A 23,474-nucleotide genomic window follows, 5' to 3' on the forward strand; every position below is an offset into this window, starting at 1 on the left:
AATGCCAGGACTTACCTATCAAACAAGAAACTGGAATCATCTCTATAGTCAGTGTGGCCAGCTCAACAGCAAAGACTGAAAGATACTAATATTGGTTCCATCATAAGGTCCCATCCAAGTCACCTTTTAGTAGAGCTTAGCCACTGACCCAAACATCTGACTCGAGTGTCCAATATGAAAGACGCAGGCTAAAACAAACAGGAAAAGGCAACCTGAATGAAGATTGAGACCAAAAAGGGAGAGGAGACAAGAATCAGGGCAAGAACGAAATTATAATCCTCATAACCTCGGAGAGAAATGAGAAGTAATGACAACCATGAAATAAGGAAAGCTGGCTAAGCCAAAAACAAAACCTCAGGGAAGAAAAAGAATTCTTAGACAATAGGGTAACGGAAATTAAAAATGGAGTTGAAGAATTAGGAGATAAAGTTGAGGAAACCTCTCAGAAATAGAACAGAAAAATAAACAGATCAAAATGAAGAGAGAAAAGTAAATATGTTGGAGTACAAATCCAGAAGATTCTACATGCATAAAAGGAAGAAGAAGAAAGACAGGAGGAAATTTAAAAAAAAATTAAGAAAAATTCCCCATACTTTAAAAACATAGTTTACAGATGGAGAATGCTCTGTGTGCTTCCTACACTGGGTGAAAACAGACCTATACCAAGGAGCTCCATCGTGAAACACTGAGAGAAAACTGGAAAGATACTGGGAAGATGATATAGGTCATCATTAGGAAATTGGGAATCAGAACAGAACTGGATTTCCCAAGTAATTGGGAGGGAAAAGATAATGAGCAAAGCCTTCAAAATTTTGGAGGGGAAAAAAAAGGTTTACAATATAGAATTTAATACTAGCTACCCTTATCAATTAAGTGTGAGGGTTACAATAAGACATAGACATATGAGTCCTCTAGGATTTTTCCTCTACTGTACTTCACCAGAATGAGGGAGTAAACCAACAGAGGAAGATGTATATGACAAACAGGGGAACCAACACAGACAGGTGACTACGATCCCTACAACAATGGAGAAGGGAGATCCCCCCAGTAACAACCATGCAGCAAGCCCTAGAGGACGGCTAGTCCAGACTGGGGTAGGTCAGAGACTCTGGGGGAACTTCTGCAAGAAAATGAAATGAACAGAAGCTAATGCATTTAAATGGTATGAGAAGCAATCAAGGCAATTGGTGAAGAACATGGATTTCCATTAAAGAAAAAGAAATAAAAAACTAAAGAAAGTACAAGACAACTCTCTGTTACAGGGGAAAGCTGAGTAATACAGTATAATTGACTTTCTGTTCTGCAGATGGGGAATCCTCAGAGTTAACCAACTATGAGTTGAAAATTTTTGAAAAAAACAATTGCACTTGTACTGAACATGTACAAACTTATGTCTTGTCATTATTCCCTTAGCAATACTGTATAACAGCTATTTATATAGCAATTTCATTGCATTAGGTATAATAAGTAACCTGGAGATGATCTGAAGTATACAGAGGGAAGTGTGTAGATTATATGCAAACACTGCACGATTTTATATACAGGATTTAAACACTGATTTTGGCATCCACAGGGGGGGCCTTTTAACTCCAGTCCCCCTGGATAATAAAGGATGACTGTACACTATAATATTTCCACAGCCATAATGAATACTCAATATTGATCTAAGTGCCATGATGCCGTAGGTATACTATGAAGCAGAAAATGTGGTGTGGGAGGCAATGGAAGCAGAAGAGTGCATGTATGTGGTAGGGATAAAGTGGGGAAAAGACATCAATCTTCATTTTCTTGAAGGAGAAGTTATTAGCTAAGGCCTAAACCTGAATGATGAAGAAAGAGCAACATAAACATGCTATTTAGAGATATGGAATTAACTGCAAAGGGATTAGCTAAGAGTGTTGAACTTCGCTGCATCTAGGGACAGTCAAGTGTGCGAGAGGTGGACAAGGATCTGTTCTTTTTCCTAACAAAATATATAAGCTCTCTGTTAAACTCTGCACATAATTTTGAAGCAAAACCAAAACAGATAAAATGGCTGGGTGACATAATGTTAAAAGGTTCCTTACATTTTCAAAGCTCTGTGATTCTTTTAGGGTAAGTTTTGTTACTGAGATTGGAAAAGCATCAAGAGTGGGCAGGGAAAAGGCAAAGAAGTAGACACTTGATCCATTTCCCAAACAAGCCTTAACTTGATCTCAGAATGCTGCCCTCTCTCCTGTCACAACTCAGTGATGACAAAGAAAATGTCCAGTAACAGCAGTTGGAATTAATAGGGCACTGGCTTAGGAGCACTCACATATAAATAAAAGACAAAACACCTGTCCCCAGGCTAAATGCTTAAATCTCAGAAGCACCTTTCCAGTAAGATGAGAGACCAATGAAAAGACAGAGAAAAGCTGCCAATTTTTTTTTTCTCCAAGTGATCAGGATGAAATTTTCATTTTATCTGAATTCTTCATTTAATAAAAAATCTGGACATTTTCAAGTTCTTTTGTAAACTTCCAAACACTAACTTTTAATGTGGCTGGCCAGAAAAATAATGAGCTCCTTTCCATCATAATATAGTTCATCTTTATTACTCTCTCCTTGAAAACAGGCTATTAAATAATTACATTTTGGATTAATACTATCCTGAATTGAGAGTTTATCATTGTCTTCTAATTCCCTCATTCCACTCACCTAATTCTCCTGATGCCCATAACTGTCATGAACTAAAAGCAAAAGACAGCTTTTGGTAGATGAGCTTGGTCTGCCTGTGGGGAGGCAGAGCAGGGTCAGCGCTCTGGAGTCGGTGAACCCTTAGCAGCAGGTTTCCTGTGGTGGACTTCCGCTGTGGAATCCTTTCCCCTAAAGATCAACAACTCATCTAAATGACAGGTTAGGGAGCTGGCTGCTGTGGAGATAATTCCGTAGGTAACAGAGGGATTAAACAGAGGACGTCAGGGATCCATTTTCTTCTTGCCTTGGAGAAAATTACATTGGCTGCTCTTCCTGTATGTTTAAGGTCTATCAGGGAAACAAACTTAAATTTGGGATTCTGGCAGAGTCCTGAATTGAGGACCCCTGGATGGAGCGGGACATAACATGAGCCTTGAAAAAGTTCACCCATCGTGCATCTCTCAGAAGGCCCAAACTGACCTTTAAGTGGAGCAGGGAAGCCGGAGAAGCAGGGAATCTTAAAGAGAATTTCTGTGCTTGGCTATAGAATCAGGGATCTTTGTAGAAGCAAGACCAGATGCTGAGCATAAGTGCAGTTTGGCCTCAGGTCAGAGGGGTTGAGCTGGGAAGCAGATTTGGGTGGGCGGGCACATTTCCTTGGGGACTGTTACTACCTTAAGGCAAGGGTGCTTTTGCTTAGGACTCATCCAGGCAGGTGTGAGGCCCTGTCCTCTTTAATGTAATCTGAAAATGCATTCACTTTGTGTGGTTTGTATTTTGAGCAATAGATGTTATATATTAATTCCTTGAAAGAGCCCAGCTGTGGTTCAGCTGAGCCACAGGCAAAGACATTGCTTCATTTCTTGATCGGATAGAAAGAGTTTATCTCCAAAATCCTTTTCTTATAATCTAAGAATCCCTTCAGAAGCTTTCTAAAAGGAAGGTTTCAGGGCCCTCTTTCTAGAAGCAAATACCTGGATGTAGGAACTAGTCACACTGAGAAGCATTTCTCTAGAGTGCCAATGGAGGAGGGATGGAGGGATGGAGAATTGGTGGCTCTACAGAGATCCACCTGCAAACCACTCTTCCAAGATGCAGCATAGTGGCTAATGTCAAGGAAATAAAGATGGAGGTTTTTTTTTTTTTTTTTTTTTTTTGATAAGTTAGGGTATCCAAAGCCTGGACGATTTCCCCTTTTTCTTTTTTTGCAATATGACTTATCCATAAATTAGATCCATTAGAAAACATCTAATTCAGGAAAAGCACCTGGAAATACTATCATGCACTAATTCCTGAAGAAATAAGTGTGCATTCTTTGAATTAATGCTGAATCTTAAATAATTCTTCATAAAATGTCAGATATCTGAAAAATTCACTTCAATTTCCTGCCCATGCAGAAATATGTGAGGAATCATGTGAAAAGCTAATCACTTAGCTTTACAGAGGCAGTTCCACAGTTTATTAAAAAAAAAAAAAAAGACAGGCATCTGGTAAACTCCAGTTGCAAACTGGAGGTGATGTAAATCCAATCCCCCCTTTTTCTGGGGGTGGGGAGAAGAAGCTAAATGAACAGGCATCTTGTGAAGTGTCTGGGAGGTCCAATGTTCTGTGAATGTGTCCAAGCCACAACGGGAGAGAGATGTGACCCCTCCCTTAGGCTCTCTGGTACTCCCAGCATGCCTACAACAGTCTTAATTCCTCATATGAGACATTTTTCTCTTGGGAATAAAGCAGGGTTTTGCTTCAGGATCCTCAGGAATGTCCTTCTCCTCTAAACATGTGTCATCATTTTCTTGGCGACCTAGTTTCCTGACACTGGGAAAAAGTTGGCTAAATCCTGCTTTAGCTGTACCCCCTCCATGATGTGTGTGTGTTCCAGGCTGAAATGTATTGAATTGATGAGAGGGGATGCAGTGGTGGCTTCAGACACCAGGTATTGGCAATAAAAAAGTCTTTTTCTGGGGCATGCCTGATGGCTCTTCTTCCATGCTGTGTCTGCTGCCTTGTGTCAGAGGCAGACTTACCTGGATTCCTCAGTCTTACAGACCTTCAATTCTCCAGCCAAAGAACCTTTCTATCTATTCCATGTGTCTGGAATTAGCTAAGACATCTCTGAGTATTTACAACCTATCAGTACCAGGGAAAGCATTACTGTCAGATTTGTTGGTAAATACTGTGGTCTGTAATTGCACAGATCATCCAAAAAAAATTACAGCTACTTTACATACTATCATTACACTGGCATGATAATAAATTGGTTCTGTGATTCCTTTCATAAGAGTATACATGATTCCTGTTCTTGCATGCCCTCTCCCTCTGTAAAGCTTTGATCTTTGTAATTATTATTATTATTTTTAAAGATCTTACATCTACCTGGCTTTTGCTCTGCTCATGAGGCCATTATTTACATCCCTGTCTCAGCTGTACTTTGCAACACTAGGGTTGAGAGTGGGCAAACTGCATTCCCCAGATCCTCATGCCCCTTTGCTGGGTTCTGCTCTTTAGGGAATGGGTGAGGTGAGAAGAGGAGAGAAGTCTCTGGCTCTCTTCTCCCTCATTTTTCTTTCTCCTTCTTTGGGCAGTATCTCTGAAGGTGTCTGCGTTCCTGCCACTACCCCAACTCTTTAGGTAGTGCTCTTCTACACTGTCCCTGAGTCTAAGCTCTTGAAGGTGTCAGGGCTAATGCTGTGAGCTGCTTCTTGTGGGTATTTATCTGGATTTCTGCAACTTCCCCCATTCTTCTTCCAGTTTCCCCACACTCTGTAACCAATTCCCTTCAAAATTCCAAGTTTGTTTTCTGTTTTCTTAACTGAACTCTGACTAATAAAATACCCACTGGTGGCTTTTGTAAACAAACACCCCGCACCCCACCCCCACACACCCTATGTTTTGTCCCAGGTAGTGAAACTTAGGGGGAAGTTGCAAGGTGCTGACACCTTGAAGCACTTGGCTTTTTTTTTATACTTGGATTTGAACCCATAAGTGCTTTACCACTGAGATACATCCCCAGTCCTTTTTAAAAATTAGCTCTTTTTAGTTATGCATGACAGTAGAATCTACAAATCTTAGCCCTGAGGAAATTTATCCATAGAGACCACCATTTAAAAAATCCATTCTTGTGTCCTATATCATACTAACGTAATTCCAAGAAAGTAGTGCTCAATAAATTTGAGTTGAATGGAGGCCATTTAAGATTTGTGTTATCAATTTGATCATTACCTATTTAAGGAACAACTCTTATGCCTGACTCCTTGTGTTTCCATAGAAACTTCTATTAGACTGGTACTCTTGCTCTCTGCCTCTTCACCTGTTCTTCCCCAGAAGACACAGAACTTACTCTTCTACAACATTGAAAGAAGAAACTGGCATGTTAGTTTCCTGCAGGATCCCTCAGTCATTTTTATTTTTATTTTTTGAAAGGAAAACATTTGGGGCTGGGGATGTGGCTCAAGCAGTAGTGCGCTCGCCTGGCATGTGTGCAGCCTGGGTTTGATCCTCAGCACCACATACAAAGAAAGATGTTGTGTCCGCCGAAAACTAAAAAATAAATATTAAAAATTCTCTCTCTTTCTCTCCCTCTCTCTTAAAAAAAAAAAGAAAAAGAAAAACATTTATTCCATCTCCAATCCAGTCTCACAACCTAAGGGCAAGAGCATCTTCTCTCAAGGCTTTTTTAGTACATTCAAATTAGTGCGGGTGCCTCTCCCCTCCCCATACTCCAAAACTAGTTGGATATTTACATAAAGCTGGGTGTTCTCATTAGGCAAAGTCCCTCCCTGCTGTCCTGGTAGGAGCAAGAAGGAAGTGCTGTCCAGCTCTGCCTGGGGTGGGCAGCAGCCCCACCCCTGCTATGGCTGTCAAGGAGGGAACCAGCCCAGAGGTGGTTGGCACAGTGGCGACCCCAGAGGATTCAGCATTGAGTTTGGCCTGGCCTGAGGCCTAACAAGGGACAAGGGGGCAGACCTGAGTGAGGATGCAGGGAGCCTGAGCCAGACACAGGTACAAGGACTCCCAACCTCTGTCTTTGGCAGAAAACCCAAATAACTGGCTACTGCAGCCCAAGCTGAGCTGGGCTCCTTCAGGATGAAGGGATGCTGGGGCCCTTGGCAAAAGGGAACATCATCCACACCTTCCTGCTTCTGGCTACTCCAACAAGGTTAGCAAGTCGTTAAAAGCATTGAAGGCTGTAGCTCAGTGATGAAGTGCTTGCCTAGCATACGCAAGGCCCTGGGTTCAAGTCCCAGAACTGTGGGGCGGAGGAGAAAGCCAATGAGAAAACATCTAACTAAAAACCCTTTCCTAAAAAAAACGTCCATGTGGGTCAGTGACTGCAAAGCCCCTTTGGGCACATGCACTTGGGTGTGTTCTGCCAACTAGAAGCAGGCGTGGGAAGGCCGGCCCTCTGGGCTGTCAGCTGCAGCAGGTGTGGCCAGAGGAGGAACTGCAGCTCCAGGAGGCAGGCCTGGAGGAAAAGTCCAGGGCAGAGGGGAGGCCCCAGGGTGCCCTCCCTGCCCACTCACTCCCTATGACCACTCAGTACACAGTGGGCGGCTGGTAGCCCTCAGTGGTGTCCACACTCTGAGTGAAGGGTGGGTGCTGGTAGTTATCCACTGATGCGCTGGAGTAGGAGGTGTAGGCCGTGTTGGGGTCTGGGGTGGGATCTACATAGTTCAGGATAAAGGTGTCCACTGCAGCCATGTAGCGCTGGTAGGCCAGGGAAGCCAGTGTGCCCCAGGAGAAGACAGAGAAGAAGCTGAAAGAGATCATTGCCTGAGTCGAGTCAGCTCCCACCAACACATCTTCCAGCTTGGTGGCTGCCCATTGGTTGGTGAGGAAGCAGAAACTAACAAACCACAGGAAGGTTCAGAGAGCTGAGAAGAGCAGGTCGCCAGTGACCAGGTACTTGTGGTCAGTGGCATTGCTGATCTAGGGAAAATAGGCATCAACCACAAAGAAGAAGGCTGAGGCTGGGAAGGCCAGCAGGCCGATGGCTCAGGTGCCCTCACTGTGACTGAACACACAGTGCAGCTGGGAGAATTCAGGGGCACTGCGTATTCAGAGGACGGGCCACCACCTGCAGCTGTGCCAGGAAGCACTACAGGTGGTAGGAGCTGCCCGCCTTGGCCGCGCCTTAGGCTCCACTCTCTATGTTGCTGCTGCCAGTCCTTTTTAATTTTTATTTTGAGACAAGATCTTACTAAGTTTCTAAGGGTCTTGTTAACTTGTTGAGGCTGGCCTTGAATTTGGAATCCTCCTTCCTAAGTCTGAGTTGCTGGGATTTTAAGCACGCACACCTGCACCCGGCTGCTACTTGGTTATTTCAACAAATGTTTTGATAGCACTTACTATGTGTCAGGAGGTGTTATATGTGCTTTTCTATCATTATTTCATTTAACCTTTAGAATAACCCACTGAGAGCAGGAGTATAATAATCTACATTTGACAAATGGGGAAACCAACGAACATAAAAGTAAAGTAACCTGTCCAATGTTAGATGGATGGAAGTGGCAATTTGATGGCCAAAGTTTTTAGTGATGATTTGTTAATCACAACCAATCAGGCAGAGCAAGAGGAATACCTGAGGTGGTGGAGAAAGTAGGTTTGTCTGCAAGTCAGGAGTAACCAGATTATGACGCATAACAGCAGAGTTTGCAGAGGCCAATTCAACATTCCTCAGCAACCTGGGCATCACCTGTGAGGGGCTGAGAAGCCTTTGATTGGGGTCTCAGCATAGCAGGTAGTTGTGATAGTCCCAGCAGATACTGCAGATGTGCCCCAACTCTTCCCTAGGGTTAGAGTTAGAGATCTGGAATCACTAGGAAATACTTGCAACCAATTTTCCTTCGCAGTAAATGTTCCTGCTCACCTTGCAACATTAACAGAAGATACAGGATTTTCAAAACCAAGCAGAAACTCTTCTAACAAAGTCTCTTCTCAATGATAAGGTAGTGACTCTAAGTCCATCTGGAGAGCTGGGAATAAAAGCTCGAGGAAATAGCTGTTTCTTGTTACTTGTGAATTTAAATTAATGGGCTATCTTTTTAAAGATGTTTGAACACTTGAACATCTTTGCAAATGAAAATCCTCACTCAAAATCACACAGAGAAAAGGCAAAACAGAGGAGGAAGAAGAGAACTTGTGCAGATGTGAACAAATTTCCATTAAAAGCATCATTTAAAACCCATCTCGCCTGAGAAGTGACAACATGAATGAGCACAGCTGTGAAATAACAGCCTTATCCTCTGTTATTAGTGCTCTGGGTGGATGGCAAGGCTCCAGTTTTTAGCCACGTGGCCTTTAAAGTTACCTAATGTTGCTAAGCATCAGTTTCTTCATGTGTAAGCTAGAAATAATAAACATACTTACCTTACAGAGACACTATGAGAATTAAATGTCTGGATGCAGGTGAAAAGCTTAATACAGAGTCTTACTAAGGTCTCATAATTAGTTATTACTGTAACTGTTATAGTTATTAGATTATTATTGATGACTTATAATATGACAAGCACTATGAGAGAAAAGTTGCCAGAGCATTGCCAAAGACTTCTAGGACAAAGTCCCCCATTTTGCCCACTAGAAATACATTACATATTACGCAGCAAAAGAAGATGACTCAAATAGGGTCAGAATTCACACTAGGAAAAATACTCTACACACAGCTCACCAAAAGGATAAGACCAAAAGCACTTGGAGACCATGATGAAAGGATGACACAGTGAAAAGAACAAGAGATTAGGACCCTAGAAACCAGTGTCCCAGTTGAAATCTTACCAGCACACTTGGGTGTATCACTTAAGGTCTCTGCATTTCCATTTCCTTCTCTTTCAGACAAATCAAAAGAAAGCCCCCTAACCTACTTTAAGATGGCTCTACTTTAAATGTGAGTGGTAAGCAATTTGTGTGGAGGGGCTTGTGACCAGAGGCAACTATTTACCCTTCTCCTAGGTACTTGAAGAAAGGGGCCCAGGACTGCTGCCAGATCTGCTGGGTTAGCCTCTGAGATTTAAAACTCTGAATTTTTGTTTTTTGCTTGCTCTCTTCTCCATGTGCAAATGACCAGTGGCTTCTCCTCTGATATATCTGCCCTTCTCACAAAACTCCAAATGTCTCCAGGCTGAGTTAACTATTAAAAATAGTCACTAGCAAAATCCAGGAGTGGCTGGAGAGGAGAGGTGATGCTGGTAAGGGCATCTCTGACAGAAAAAGTAAAGATGGATCTGAATGAAGTGGGCTTTTGATCCTTATGCATAATTAGAGCTTCAGCTTTGCTGCCAACTGTGCAGGAAATCACGAGAAGAATGAATATTCATGTGTGTAACTTATTTCTATAACATTAAATTGAACTGCTCTTCATTTTGAGATAAAACTCATTTGCCTCTGTATTTCTTAGTGCTCAGTTTATACCTCCTTTAAAAGAACAGACTTCCTACCAGGAAAGAAAAATTAAACTGTTAAAAATTCAAAACTTAAATCCACTATTTTCTTGTGAAGCATGTGTCCACGACAATTTCAATTCATGTCTACAATCTGCATGTTCTAATACAAGGCCATACAGTAGAACTTGAAAACATATACTTCCAATCAGCAGGTTAAATATACACTTTAAAGATGATTCATTTTTTTCTTTGCTTCCTAGTCAATTTTTGGAGGAAAAAAAAAAGAAAGAGAATGGATTGTAAGAGACAAATGGCATTTTTGAAGTTATAAAGAATAATCCTTAAAAAAGAAAGAATTCTAAGAGACAGCAGTTCCCCGGTATATAATTTAGGTATAGAAACATACAGCACTAATCAATACCTTGCAAAGTTAAGGAATCTAAAAAGACTGTCAGAATGACAATTGCTAGTTGAAGTATTTACCGCTTATTTTAGCACAGATATGAATAGCACAATGTCAAAATGAGAGAACAGACACTTTGAACAGAAAAATGATTCATAGATACAGAGAAAAATCTTACCTTGGAATTATAACATCAATATTCAACACATTTTCATTTTCTTCAATGCTTTTCTTCCCAAGATGTTTTATGAGGTTTTAATAACTTGGTAGGTCAGCTGAGACTTAGAAGTGTGTCTACTTATTGCCTCAAAAATACCACTTAGGGCAGTAAGAGAAAAAAATGAAGTAAACAAAAAGATGACAATTTCTTTAGCTTGCTGGTGAGGTTCCCTGTTGAATAAATAGGTTGGGGAAATAGGGATGTGGCCTCCCTGGAATTCTTGTGCCACTACTTCTCTTTGGGGTGTTTAGCACTTCCACCTCTTTTCTTTCTTATTTCCCTAAGGCTGTGGTTGAGACTCAAGGTATATTTTTCAGCTTCTTACATATATCAAGGTTGAAAGCAGAAATACCTATGAGAGCAGGCAGGTGACAACACAGAAGAGTGAAGCAGAGAGCAGTGACCCGGAGGGTCTAGGGTTCTCCCTTCCAGCTGACAAACCCCAGGAGGAAAAGGTCAAGTGGCCTCAAAGTTGCTGACTTTTCAAATCAATCTGGGTATTTCAGTGAAGCCATTTGATTTCTGAATGTTGGTTCATTTTAAGAACATTTTGGGTTTAAGGAAATATTTGGTTCTGGGTTGCATATCCTAGACCGAGTACCTACTTGATAGTAGCCTGGGCTACAGTGCTGCTGGTGGGCCAGCCTGGGGAGTGCCCAGACTGACTTCCAAGGCCAGCTTAGAGCCAACTCTCCCAGCCTTTCCATAACCTTGGTAAACTTCCAATTCTGCTCTTCCTCAGATGAAACAGTTTCTTGTTCTTGCTACTGAACCCTGATAGCTAAATATAAGTGATAAAATGGCAACTTGGACATACAATGCCAAAGAAGATTTATTTGAAGCAATTTACTTCAAAAAATAGAATGTTTATACTCTGTTTCTGTGTATGTATAATTTGCCGAAATACATTCTGCGGTCATGTATAACTAAAAAGAACAAATAAAAAAGGAAGACTATCATAGAGAACTGAGTTTTGAATTTCCCCCATCCAAATCTATATGCTAGCCAGCATCAGTGTAAAGAAAAGTAGCAAGAATTATAGCACAGCTCTAGGAACATGCAGAGTAGAGAATATAGAGAAAGCTTTCAATACTGGGAGTCAGAAGAAGGCTAGATGCCAGGAAAATTCTCTTATTAATTCTCAGGAGTTTAATACCTTTGGCTAAGAGATGGGACTTTTAACAACAACCCATACTATCACAAAAAACACAAGCAAAAAGCATTTTAATTTTTGTGCTGAGATTTCAGTAAATGATTTGATCATATCTAATTATATGCCCCTGATTATTATCACAGTAGCAAACTGTAGAAAAGCACCATTGAATCACATGAGATTTGTTCTTGATCTCACTGAGGACTTCCTGCAGCTTTCCAGCTATCTTTCCAGTTGCCACTTATTTATGCTTGAGAGACAAAGAACATTATACAGACTCCTATGTTTGGTTGCACCATGCAGATAGGAAAAATCATTGCTCGACTAATTTACCTACCAAATGTGCACACCCAAGGTACACATTAATATTAGGTATTATATATTACTTTAAGTCACTTTAAATCTTTCCAATCCAAGGAAGCTCATCATATTCAGTGACTTTTATGTAGTTCAGGTGAGTTAGATAATTTATAATGAAGTCTTATTTATTGGCCTCGAAAGCAGATAATCCAAAGGTGGACCCAGCTGAGATCTGTGGCTCACCTTGCTGTTTTCTTCACTTCTCCAGACCTAGGGTGACACCTGCCTAATTTGCTACCTCTCTGTTCCTATATCTAACTGAGAGAGAAGGGAACAGTGATATAAAATAATCGATACAGCAAGTTCAACTACCAGACTTTAATTTTCCAAATGACCAAGCTAGACTGTACAGATATGCATGTATTAAAAATGAAACTAGCATATTGATTCTTTTTCTGGAAGTGAACCAAGCTGCCAGCCTGGAAGTAGAAAATAACTTAGGATGTAAGAAATATTTCCACATAATTTATTTTTTCAGCGCTGGGGATGGAACCCAGAGTCTTGTGCATGCTAGGAAAGTACTTTATAACAGAGATACAACCCTAGCCCATAAATACGATCTTGATTCTTGAAATCTAGGTTTCAACAAGAACTAGTTTAACTTACTAGTTCCTCTCCTGAAGTTGAGGTTAGTCATACAAGTGTATATATAAAACTAGAAGATAAAATGGCGAAGCTCACAGATCTTTTTGTAAAGATGTCATTTTTCTATCACTAGAACCAATACTGAAGAGTATTTTGTTTAAAAAGGAATAAGATGAATAAATAATTACACTTTTATCGAAGAAATTTTAGTAACCTACCCTAATACTTAAATCCACATTAACTGTTTGAGAGTCACTGTTTTAGTTTCCCGTGGCTGTTGGAATGAATAATAATTTGGTGGGTTGAATCAATACAAATTTATTATATTACATCTCTGGAGATGAGAAGTCCTAAAATTTAAGCTGTCGACAGGGCTGTACTCCTTGGTGGATGCCCTAGCAGAGAATCCATTTGCTTGCACTTTTCAGCTCCTAGACTCCACCTGCCTTCCTTGTTCATGGCTTCTTCCTCCAGCGTCAAAGCCAGCGGCACTGCATCTTCAAATTCTTTTGTCTCTATCCTTTGCTTCTGGTGTCACATCTTCTCTGATTCTGATCCTCCTTTTTTTTTTCTTCTCACAAAGATCTTGTGATTACACTGAGCCTCTCTGGCTACATTGGCAAAGTCCTTTTAATCATATATAGTAACCTATTTATAGGTTTCAGAAATTAGGCTGTGGACAACTTTGGAGGCCATCATTCTGTTTACATAGTCACTAAGGTTGCACATACAAAAGAGAATATTGAAATATCTATGTATCTATCTGTGTAACATTCACCAAGACAGCTTGCTAAAAAAAAAAATTCATTCACAAGAAACTACTAAAATAAAACAATGAAAAGATCTGTATCCTTTCATAGAACCGAGTGTAGAATTTCTACGTGACATAATGATTATTAGAAAGGACAGACAGGAGGCTTTCCCCCAAAATGTGTTTTGCCAAAGCAAAAATCAAGCAAGGCTTATCTCCCCGTGCATCCCCGTTGCTAGAGACAACATGTGCTTGTTCATTCAGATATTGCTTTAGGCCTAATGCTGACATGGTAATAGCCTCATGGACACTGATCACGCTAAGTGTTACCTGTTTGAATAAAGCGTAGTCCTGTCGTGTGCATAATGTTCACTGACATACAAGGAAGAAGATGAAATTGTGGTTGTCAAGGAAGCAGCTTCAAATAGTGATGGAGTGCTGGGCACCAGGTCTGGCCTGTGTCGGGATCCCAGGGCTGGGGAATGAAAGGGACACACTGTCATGGATCTCAGTAATACATGCTTGCTTCTGTATCTCTAATAACTAGAACGAGTCCAAACCATTCATTTTACATATCAGGCAGCAAATGAAATTATGAATGAACTGTGCTCTTCTGAATTACAATAGAAATGTAAAAGAGCTGCTTGCAAACAGGTTAAACAGAAAGGAAACTGCATTAATTTCCAAAATGGCTTATGGAAATGACATTAGGGATGTTCTTTTAAAAACCTAATAAAGCAATTTATTATTTCAAAACAATGGCATAAAAACTCCTAGAAGCTTAAGGAGATAATTTGACAGAGATTAAAAGGATGACAGGCAGATGAATGAACAGAGGGCGAACCTGCTTTGCCTTCCCTATGAGATGCATGTATCTGGGAATCTCAGTATATGTAAGAAGAATTTTCAGGGCCAGAACAGTTTGCTATGCCTTAATGTACAGGAGCCCAAGAGTCCTCCCTTGTCAGGAAAGAGAATATTCCAGACTGAGCAGTGAAACATGCCCATCTTTTCAGAGTCTATGTAAATTCTTTTCCATTTTCCCTGCAAACTGAACTAAAACATGATAATAAATAAATAAATAAATACAAGCTTCTGGCATTCCTTGTTAGGCACAACAGATTCAGAGTTAGGGATGTTTTTAGTGTATAAATGGAAAAGGACTCTAAAAGGCATGATCTTGTGGGTGTAAGGTTGGGTTTGAATTCTTTATTTTTTTTGTTGCTGGGATCAGATCTAGGGCCTCGTGCATGCCAGGCAAGGGCTCTACCTTGTACCACTGAGTTACATTCCCTCAGCCCAGGGTTGTGTAATTGAAGGAGTATATATTTTGGGGTAGAGAGAGACACACAGGGAAAAATGGGGTATGGACAGGGCTGGACTTTGGTCAGGAGTCTAGAAAACACATTAAAATGTATAGATGGTAGAGTTCTGCCTCCAATTCAGGTGGAAATAAAGAACTGTCATGGTGAATACCAGATGATGACAGTATAAAACCATGAGTAACCAATGTGCTCAACATTCAAACCTCAGAAAGGTTTCAATTGAACATGGCATCTGTTAGCAATCTTTAGTATACTTGATCCTGACTTCATTAAATACAGAGAGAAATATGAAAACCCTTAATAATATTGAAACCTGAGTCTGAAAAATAAGCTGACATCAGATACCAGTGAATTTCTACTAATTAGAAGGCAGATGGAACTGGATTTTAAGAATACCAAAGCAGACTTAGGTCTTAGGGATGATTAGCTCTATGAACTGAATGACAGTGAATGTAAAAATGGTCACACACCATCCAAACACTGAGCAACCGGCCCCGTCACACTGGGGAGCAGCTCTTTGAAGCAAGAAACTACTTCTTTATCCTCCTGAATTTTTTTTTTGTTAAAAAAACAACAGTGTGATTGGTAGAATATGTATATATGTGACTACATGATCAATATGATTCTGTAACATATATACTCAGAAAAATGAGAAATTATATCCCGTCTATGAATGATATATCAAAGTGCATAAATGCGTTCTACTGTCATATATAATTAGAACAAATAATAAAACTTTAAAAAAAAAAGAATTCTAAGATGATTCCCATCAATCCACACACTTGTATGACCTCCTTTTGAGTGTGGGAGGAACCTGAAAATATGATCCCGTGATTATTCTATGTGATCTGTCAGAAAGGGATTTTGCTGATGTAATCTTGGTTACTTTGAGTTGGGTAACTTTTAAGTTAGTCAAAAGGGAGATTATCCAGGGGAATCTGATGTAATCATACAAAACCTTTCAATTTGGGTCTGGAGGTCTGAGACAGGAAGAATTGAAATGCTGAGAGGACTGACTTACAGAGAATTCTGTTTGCAGTTGGAGGAAGCTGCATGACAAAGAGTGTAGATGGTTGTTAGGGCCTGAGCATGGCCCTTTGTTGTCTGGCAGCAAAGAAGGGACACCAGCCCCTCAACTACAGGAACTGTATTCTGCTGACAACATGATGAGTCCCCAGCTATGAACTCAGTCAAGCTGACACCTTGGTTTCTGCTTTTCAGACCCTGAGTAGAGTACCTAGGTATAAAACTGCCTGTTAATAAATAGGTTTTATTTTAACCTGCTAAATTCTGGGTAATTTGTTCCATGTCAATAGAATATAATCTAAACATGCTGAGAATTCCAGAAAACAAATGGTAAAAAACTGGAGGAAATTTTGGCAATGACTTGGTGCACTCTGGAAGGAGAAGTCTCCCAGCATGGAGCATTATGAAGAGGCAAACCCTGTACGTGAAGGAACACAGGAAAACTCGTTTTATAATGGGATATAATAAAATAGGAATGTGCTTCAGGACTGGGGTTGTGACTCAGTGCTTGCCTAGCATGTGGGAGGCACTGGGTTCAATCCTCCCCAACATATAAAATATAAATAAATAAAATAAAGTTTAAAAAAACGAATATGCTCCAAAGGGATTTCTTTGACCCTCAGAGACATTTTCAGGTGTAACCTCTCTAAATTTGAAGCAATAGGTCTAAGAATTCATCAAAAAAAGTATGGTATGTATATTTAGTGCTTCCCACGTTTCCAGACTTTCTGGGTACCTTGTAGTGTAGTATTTCCAGCCCCTTAACAGTTGGACCCACTGCTTGAACTTCAGCAGGGTTCCTTAGGGGAAGGAGGTGGTGTCTGCCAGGAACTGGAGCCATCAATTCAGAGAAAAGGACAACTTTTTTGTTGAAATCAATAACTTGTTCAAAGTTTGGTTTATGGAAAGATGAGAAAAAAGAGACTTAATAAAGTACACTTGGATAGAGGTTGCAGAATGGGATGGAATTAACGCCCTAAGGCCTCGGAGGAAAAGAAAACCCCTACAAGAGTTCTTATCTTCTATAGGAAGCAAAGGGCATTTTTAGGAAATGTTGGGATTCTAAAACAATATGCTGATAAAAAAGAACATACAGATAGAAAAATTTAAAGTGTCACTTCCCCTTATTGCATTTAAAGAGAAAAATCAAATGGTTAACTCAGTAAATAGAGAAAAATATTTAATAAAATCAGAAATTGAGTACTCATTCTTGATAAAAAACTAGGGGAGGGCTGTGGCTGTGGCTCAGTGGTAGCGCACTTGTCTGGCATGTGTGGGGCACTGGGTTCGATTCTCAGCGCCACGTATTAATAATTTTAAAAAAAGCTAGGGGGAAGAAACAAAAAGGAACTTCCTTGACTTAATTATGGGCACCAACTTCAGCAAATTTCAACAGAGAAACATGAGAAGCATTCCCTTTAAACTCAGGACAGGGCCAGGCTTCCTGCCAGCACACTTTTATTCACCATTGTCCAGATATCCTAGCCAGCAAGGAAAAGGGAAAAGGGATGTGAGGTCCATGTAGCCGCAGCAGACAGACAGAACTCCCAGTTTTAAGAGAGATCCTACTTGAAAAGACAGGGAAAAAAAAAAATTCTGTATCTACCCAAAGAAGGAATCTAACAAAGTGTATTCATGCTATGTAAGGAAAACTTTATAAAACTTTATTTAAATTCATTAAATCTCTAAATAATTGAAGAGGCAACTTGTTACATTGTATATGTGTTTGTATATATGTGCACAGAAAGCCTAGGAGTGAAAAAAACAAACTCTTGATATGTTACCATCCGATTGTGGGATTATAGATTTCTCTTTTTGAATATTTTAGTATTTTATTTTTTACCATTTAAATGGTAAAATTTTATTTTTTACCATTTAATTTAAAAAAAATTCTAATTTTTACCATAAACTATAAATTGTATTGTTCATATGATATTTAAAATTTATATGAATTGTATCATACTATACACAGCCTTTAAAAATTTAATAGAGAATTTCTTACAGCAAGTATTTTCTAATTTTTCTACTGTGAATTTGTTATTTGTATAAATAAATCACTAGAATTTTCCTCTTCTTTCTTCTTTTCTTTTCTTTCTTTTTTCTTTTTTTTTTGCAGTACTAGGGATCTGATCAACTGAGGGCCTCTGGTTTGCTAGGCAAATGCTCTGCCACTGAGAGCCCTTTTTCTGGTTTTTGTAAGTCACATGTCTTTACCTTCTTCATCAAGGCTGCTAAAACTCTGTCCTTCAGTCAGGAGATCCCGTTTTTCGTCCTTCCACTCCTGGCTAACTGAAGACACAATCTCCTGTGAGGTCGCCTTTAAGGCGGCGATGGAGTTGCACCGTTTCTTAGAAGGGGAGGCTTTCAAAGCTGGGCAGTGAGGGAAGGGAGAGGGAAGGGAGAGACAAGCACAAATGCTTACAAAACCAGATTCACATTTTAAAATTAATATTTTATTATTTGTTAGCATTTTAGTCATTTCAGTGGAAGGTGAGAGCCTTCTTATGTATATTACATAGTATATATTATACATATAATATATTATACATTATATATGGAAAGTCTTATTTCAGATATATTTATAAATATATACAGATATATACATACATATATATTTATAAATGTATATTTATAAATATAAATAGATATATTAATAAATTATATGTGTGTGTAGATATATATATATATGGCTTCTTATAAAATTATTTATGTTTTGACCTTATCATTTGTCCAAAATGACTTGATTAACCCCAAATATCTTAGAATAAATTAGAGTTGGAATTTATTTCCAGATTTTAAAATAAAGTCTTATTTGAGGTCAACTTCAAATGTTTTCTTGCTAAAGAATTACTTTCCTTCAGGACTAAAATGGAGTAAATTATATTCTATGCATGTATGATTATGTCAAAATGAACCCCACTATTATGCATAACTATAATGTACTAACTTCAAAAAAATTACAGATTCCTGGGTCTCAAAAAAAAAAAAAGAATTATTTTTCTTCCTCCAAACAATGTTTTTCTAGGGCTGGGAGCTGGCTGGGTGAGTGGGTAAATGCAGATGGTAAAGTATGAAGAATTCTCATGACCCTGGTTTTATTAACTGGGGACTGGGAATTTCTAAACATGCCAATGTTTAATCTTATACTCATGTTGCTCAATTTAGCCAAGTTACTTCTGGTTGCTTTTTTTCCCCGTTACTTTCCATTGAAATTTCCTACTCTTTGGTTCTTTTCTAGGTCATGGTTATGTGAGATGCGTAATTCACTCCTGATCTTTGTCCATACAGCATTCTCTACCTTCAGAAGGGTGTTGGGAATCTGAACCGAAGAAAATGTCTTGTTTGCTGAGGGCTGTGAGCTGATTAAGCTGTAGTCAGATCATCCCTACTTATATTTACTCCTGCTGTGATCATTCTTCTTGGCTTAATGTTGTTAGGGTGCAGGCCACCTGCTCATCTGGGGCCTTCTTATGGGCAGCTTGCAAGAACTTAACTGGAGGAGGATTCTGGGACACACAAATGAGGGAAGAATAGAGGCCAGTCCTTCTGCTTACAGAGAAGGAAGGGTTATTTGTTCTTTGAGCAGTGCCTCATCATCATCATAAATAATGTTTGTAGAGGGCTTTAGAGTTTGGAAGCCAACATTCACATTGCATATTTCAAATTATCCATGTGTCTAGAGATGTTGGTCCTTTTTAAGGACCTGAAACTGAGAGTAGAAAGACCTGCTCCAGGTCATGACCCCCAGGTGTCTTTCCTGTTTTCTTCATTTGCCTAATTGCTGGTTCTTTTTCTGGCTCTTCAGCATTCTATATTCTGGTTAAAGTGTGGAGGGTGAAAAAAAGATAAAACTAGAGTTTGTGTTTCTCTGAGAGGAGATTTGAAATGTTTAAAACTGATCAAAATGGATTTTAATGGCCACTAAGTTATTAAATAAGACATGTTTTCCTTAATTTCCCATTTATTCAACAGTGGTCACTCTTGTTTTGCAGGTCCGAAGTACTAATCCACACACGGCTTCTGCTGCAACATTCTATCTGCTAACTTCTATAAATCTTTAATAAACTATGATAAATTCCTGTCTCTCCACATAGCACTTTTAGACTTCTTAGTCATAGGACTTCAGATGTGGTTTGAGGACTGCCCTCGTCCCCTGAGACCCTCTCAGATGATCTGCAAGGTTAAAACTATTTTCATAAAAACATGAAGGCATTATCTTTTCATTTCATTTTCCCATGCACACAACTTTCTAGACTGCATGACCTGTAACAGCACCACAGACTGAATTCACAAATATATGTGAGACTCCAACTGTCTTCTATACTAAGCCAGACATTAGGGATTTGAGAAAAAGGGAAAATAATGCCACTTTTCTCATGAAGTTAGTTGTTTTGGAAAATACAATTATTTGTGACAACAATTTTTTATGTTAAAAATTATTTTACTTTATGTAAAATTGACTTGTTATTATGCAATATTTTTTAATGTTACCTAATAAGATTAAAATTTTAAAAAATTTTCAATTTAAAGTTTTATATGTGAAATATAGACAGTTATACATAAATAAAAGCTCAGTAATTTTTTTTTTAAGAGTAGAAAGTGGTTCTGAGGCCTAAGGGTTTGAGAACTGCTCCTCTATATGCTTGCATATGCTTGCTCTGAGGTCACTGCTAATTCTCTGCACTGAGAAACAGCTTCTATCACAGAGCTTTGGCAGCCCTAAGGAAGCATGAGGGAAGAGAGGACAGCCTGGTGACTAGAAGACACTCAGGGAGCCACACTTAGGTGTGTTAGTGCATCGAGGGCCAAGAGTCTGTAAAGAGAAACAATACTTTGTTCTTTAGTGTCACATGTAGTGAGGAGCAGAGAGGACCCGAAGGCAAACTCCTACACCTAAAGAAGGAGTTTTCTTTTATCGTAAATGGTGAATTTCTTCTTAAAGGGGAGAGCTGAGCCTCTCTCAACAGTGAGTGAACTATTTGGATTTTGCTGAAAATCAAACACCTTGATTTATGTTTGTTTAAACCATGTCCAGTGATAGGTGTCCTGTGCTCATTTCCAGCTTAGGTTCTGCCACTCAGTTATGTGTATACTTGACCATTTTTTAGTTCATCTATTTATCTGCCCCTCGGGAACCTACCGTGCTTATTCCTATGCCTAGGCCTTTGACTCTCTTCTTATGAATTCTGGCTTAAATAGAACTTAGTTTAATATCCTTTTCTTTGTAAATCTCTTTTTTAGAGAATTGGTTTTATTTTTTTGATCTACTCATAGCATTGTATGCAAAATCTTTATTAGCAATGGCTTTATGCATTGTAAATCTATTATATGGTTCAGTCCCTAATTCAAAACAATTAATTTTTAAAAGCTTCCTATATTTCAGTGGTTAGAAAACTTCTAGGCGTATGATAGGAGCATAAATGTTGGTTGAATGAATGTATTATTGTTCTAAAATCTTAGGACAATTGAGTTTCTAGCAAATAATTAATCTAATAACTATATTCTAGTCAAGTAAATAAGTTTTAGCTGGGTGTGGTGGCACATGTCTGTAATCCCAGCAACATGAGGAGGCTGAGGCAAGGGGATCACAAGTCTGAGGTCGGCCTCAGCAATTTAGTGAGGCCCTAAGTAACTTAGCAAGACCCTGTGTCAAAGCTGGGGATGTGGCTCAGTGGTAAAGTGCCCCTGGGTTCAATCCCCAGTACCAAGAAAAAGAAAAAAAAAAAAAAAAGAGAAATGTTTTAGCTTTTTAGTCATATTATTTGGGTAGAGAATTTCAGTGAGCATTTAACACATGGTGACTATTATTTCTATTTCTAGGAAATACAGAATTATATAGACATTATTACATTGGCAGCATGACTTAATTCTGAGTTGGGATGAATGTTTTTAAGAAATTAAAAAAAAACTAACTTGAAAAAGAAACTTGAAGACCAGGTACTAATTTCTTAGAGGTGGTGGCAGGGTCTTTACTTATAAAGAAAGTTTGCCTTTAGGCCTTAAGGGCTGTAGAACAATCATAGTAGAGGAAACATCTTAAAGTTGAGATTTAAAATGTCAACTTTAATACACAGCCAGTGTAATTCCACATCATGTATGGGAAGTTATACTCCACGGATGTATGATGTGTCAAAATACATTCTACTGCCATATATAACTAAAAAGAACAAATTTTTTAAAAAAGAAAAAAAAAGTGTCAACTTTCTCGTTAAATTGCTACCTTTTGAAATGGTCATTCATTGCATTATTCATCAAACAACGATTGAGTCCCTACTATGTGCCCAGAAATGTGCTAGGTGGTGCTGGGGACGTTTAAGTGAACCAAAGAGACTTAAAGTCTACTGGGGGATGTAGCCCAGTGGTAGAGCACTTGCCTAGCATGTGAAAGGCCCTGGGTTCAATTCCTAGCACCAGGGGGGAAAAAGCCTAGTGAGGAAAACAAATAGCTCATTATAGCACAAAATGACAGAGTGGTAAGTATGGTCGGGAAGCACCAGCTGAGCTAGGACTTGAAGAGAGACTATGGGAAGGATGGAGAGAATGCTGAAAGCACTGGGTGTGGAATGAGGAGGAGAGAAGCTCCAGGGGAGGGAAAGAGGGATCGTGTTAAGGACTTTGTACTCTAGGGAATCCATGGAGCCCCTCCACCCATTTATTATTCTTTTTAGAACGAAGGGGATTTGACAGGTAATTAGGAAAAGCAGATTTATAGTTTAAACGGATTCCTCTGGCTACAGAGTGGGGAGATGAGATTAAATGGGGCATGACCTGAGGCAAACAGACTTGTGTGAGGGCCACAAGTTTACTTTATGAATTTGAACAAACTTTTCTCCAAACAAGAGGTAAATCACAAGTACATAACACGATGTTCAACGTCATTAGTCATTGGAGAACTGCAAATCAAAATCACAGTGAGATACTACTTTATACCCCCTAGGATCGCTATAACAACAACAAAAAGACAATCACATATGTTGATGAGAATGCACAGAAACATATATTGCTGGTGGAATTGTAAAATGGTGCAGCTGCTTTGGAAAAGAGTTAGGTAGCTCCTGAGAATTTTAAACAGAGTTGACATCTGACCCAGCAATTCACTTCTAGGTATACACATGAAAGTAATGGGATATACATCCACACAAAACCTTGTACATGAATGTTCATAGCAGCATTACTCATTCCAGCTGAAAAATGAAAACAAGCCAAATATCCGTCCACCAAGCACAGAAAAAATGTGGGATCTCTGTATAATGAAATATTATTCAGCAATAAGAAGAATAAAAGTACTGGTACATGCTACAACATGGATTAACCTTGATGGATACATGCTATAACATGGATAAAGTCAAACACAAAAGGCCACATACTGAATGACTGACATGAAACATCCAGAGTTGGTAACACCATAGAGACAGAGAGTAAATGAGTAACTGCCAGGGGACTGCAAAGAGGAGCCACAGAGTGGTTGCTAATGGCTATGGAGTTCCTGCTGGGGGTAACAAAATTGTGGTGAGGATTGTGCAACTTAGCATACTAAGAACCACAGAACTGCAAACTTTAAAGGGTGAATTTTGTGGCATGTGAATTACATCTCAACAACACTGTTTATAAGACATG

General features: G+C 39.3%; 1 protein-coding gene and 1 pseudogene across 4 annotated transcripts in view; both read right to left on the bottom strand.

Annotated features, from left to right (window-relative positions):
* Positions 1-23,474, bottom strand: part of Pip5k1b (phosphatidylinositol-4-phosphate 5-kinase type 1 beta) — a 276,928-nt gene that overhangs the window by 47,741 nt on the left and 205,713 nt on the right. For 3 of the 4 annotated variants that reach the window (XM_078047562.1, XM_078047561.1, XM_078047563.1), the window contains 2 exons: positions 18,072-18,227; positions 13,837-13,981 (listed from right to left, as the gene is read on the bottom strand). In XM_078047562.1, coding sequence (XP_077903688.1) covers positions 13,837-13,981; positions 18,072-18,227 — 301 coding nt within the window. The remainder of the gene's footprint in view (positions 1-13,836; positions 13,982-18,071; positions 18,228-23,474) is intronic. The other variant, XM_078047564.1, reaches the window with a different exon arrangement.
* Positions 1,365-8,994, bottom strand: LOC110598025 (synaptogyrin-2 pseudogene; annotated as a pseudogene).

The sequence above is a fragment of the Ictidomys tridecemlineatus genome, chromosome 4, assembly GCF_052094955.1.
Source record: "Ictidomys tridecemlineatus isolate mIctTri1 chromosome 4, mIctTri1.hap1, whole genome shotgun sequence".
Classification (NCBI taxonomy): Eukaryota; Metazoa; Chordata; class Mammalia; order Rodentia; family Sciuridae; genus Ictidomys; species Ictidomys tridecemlineatus.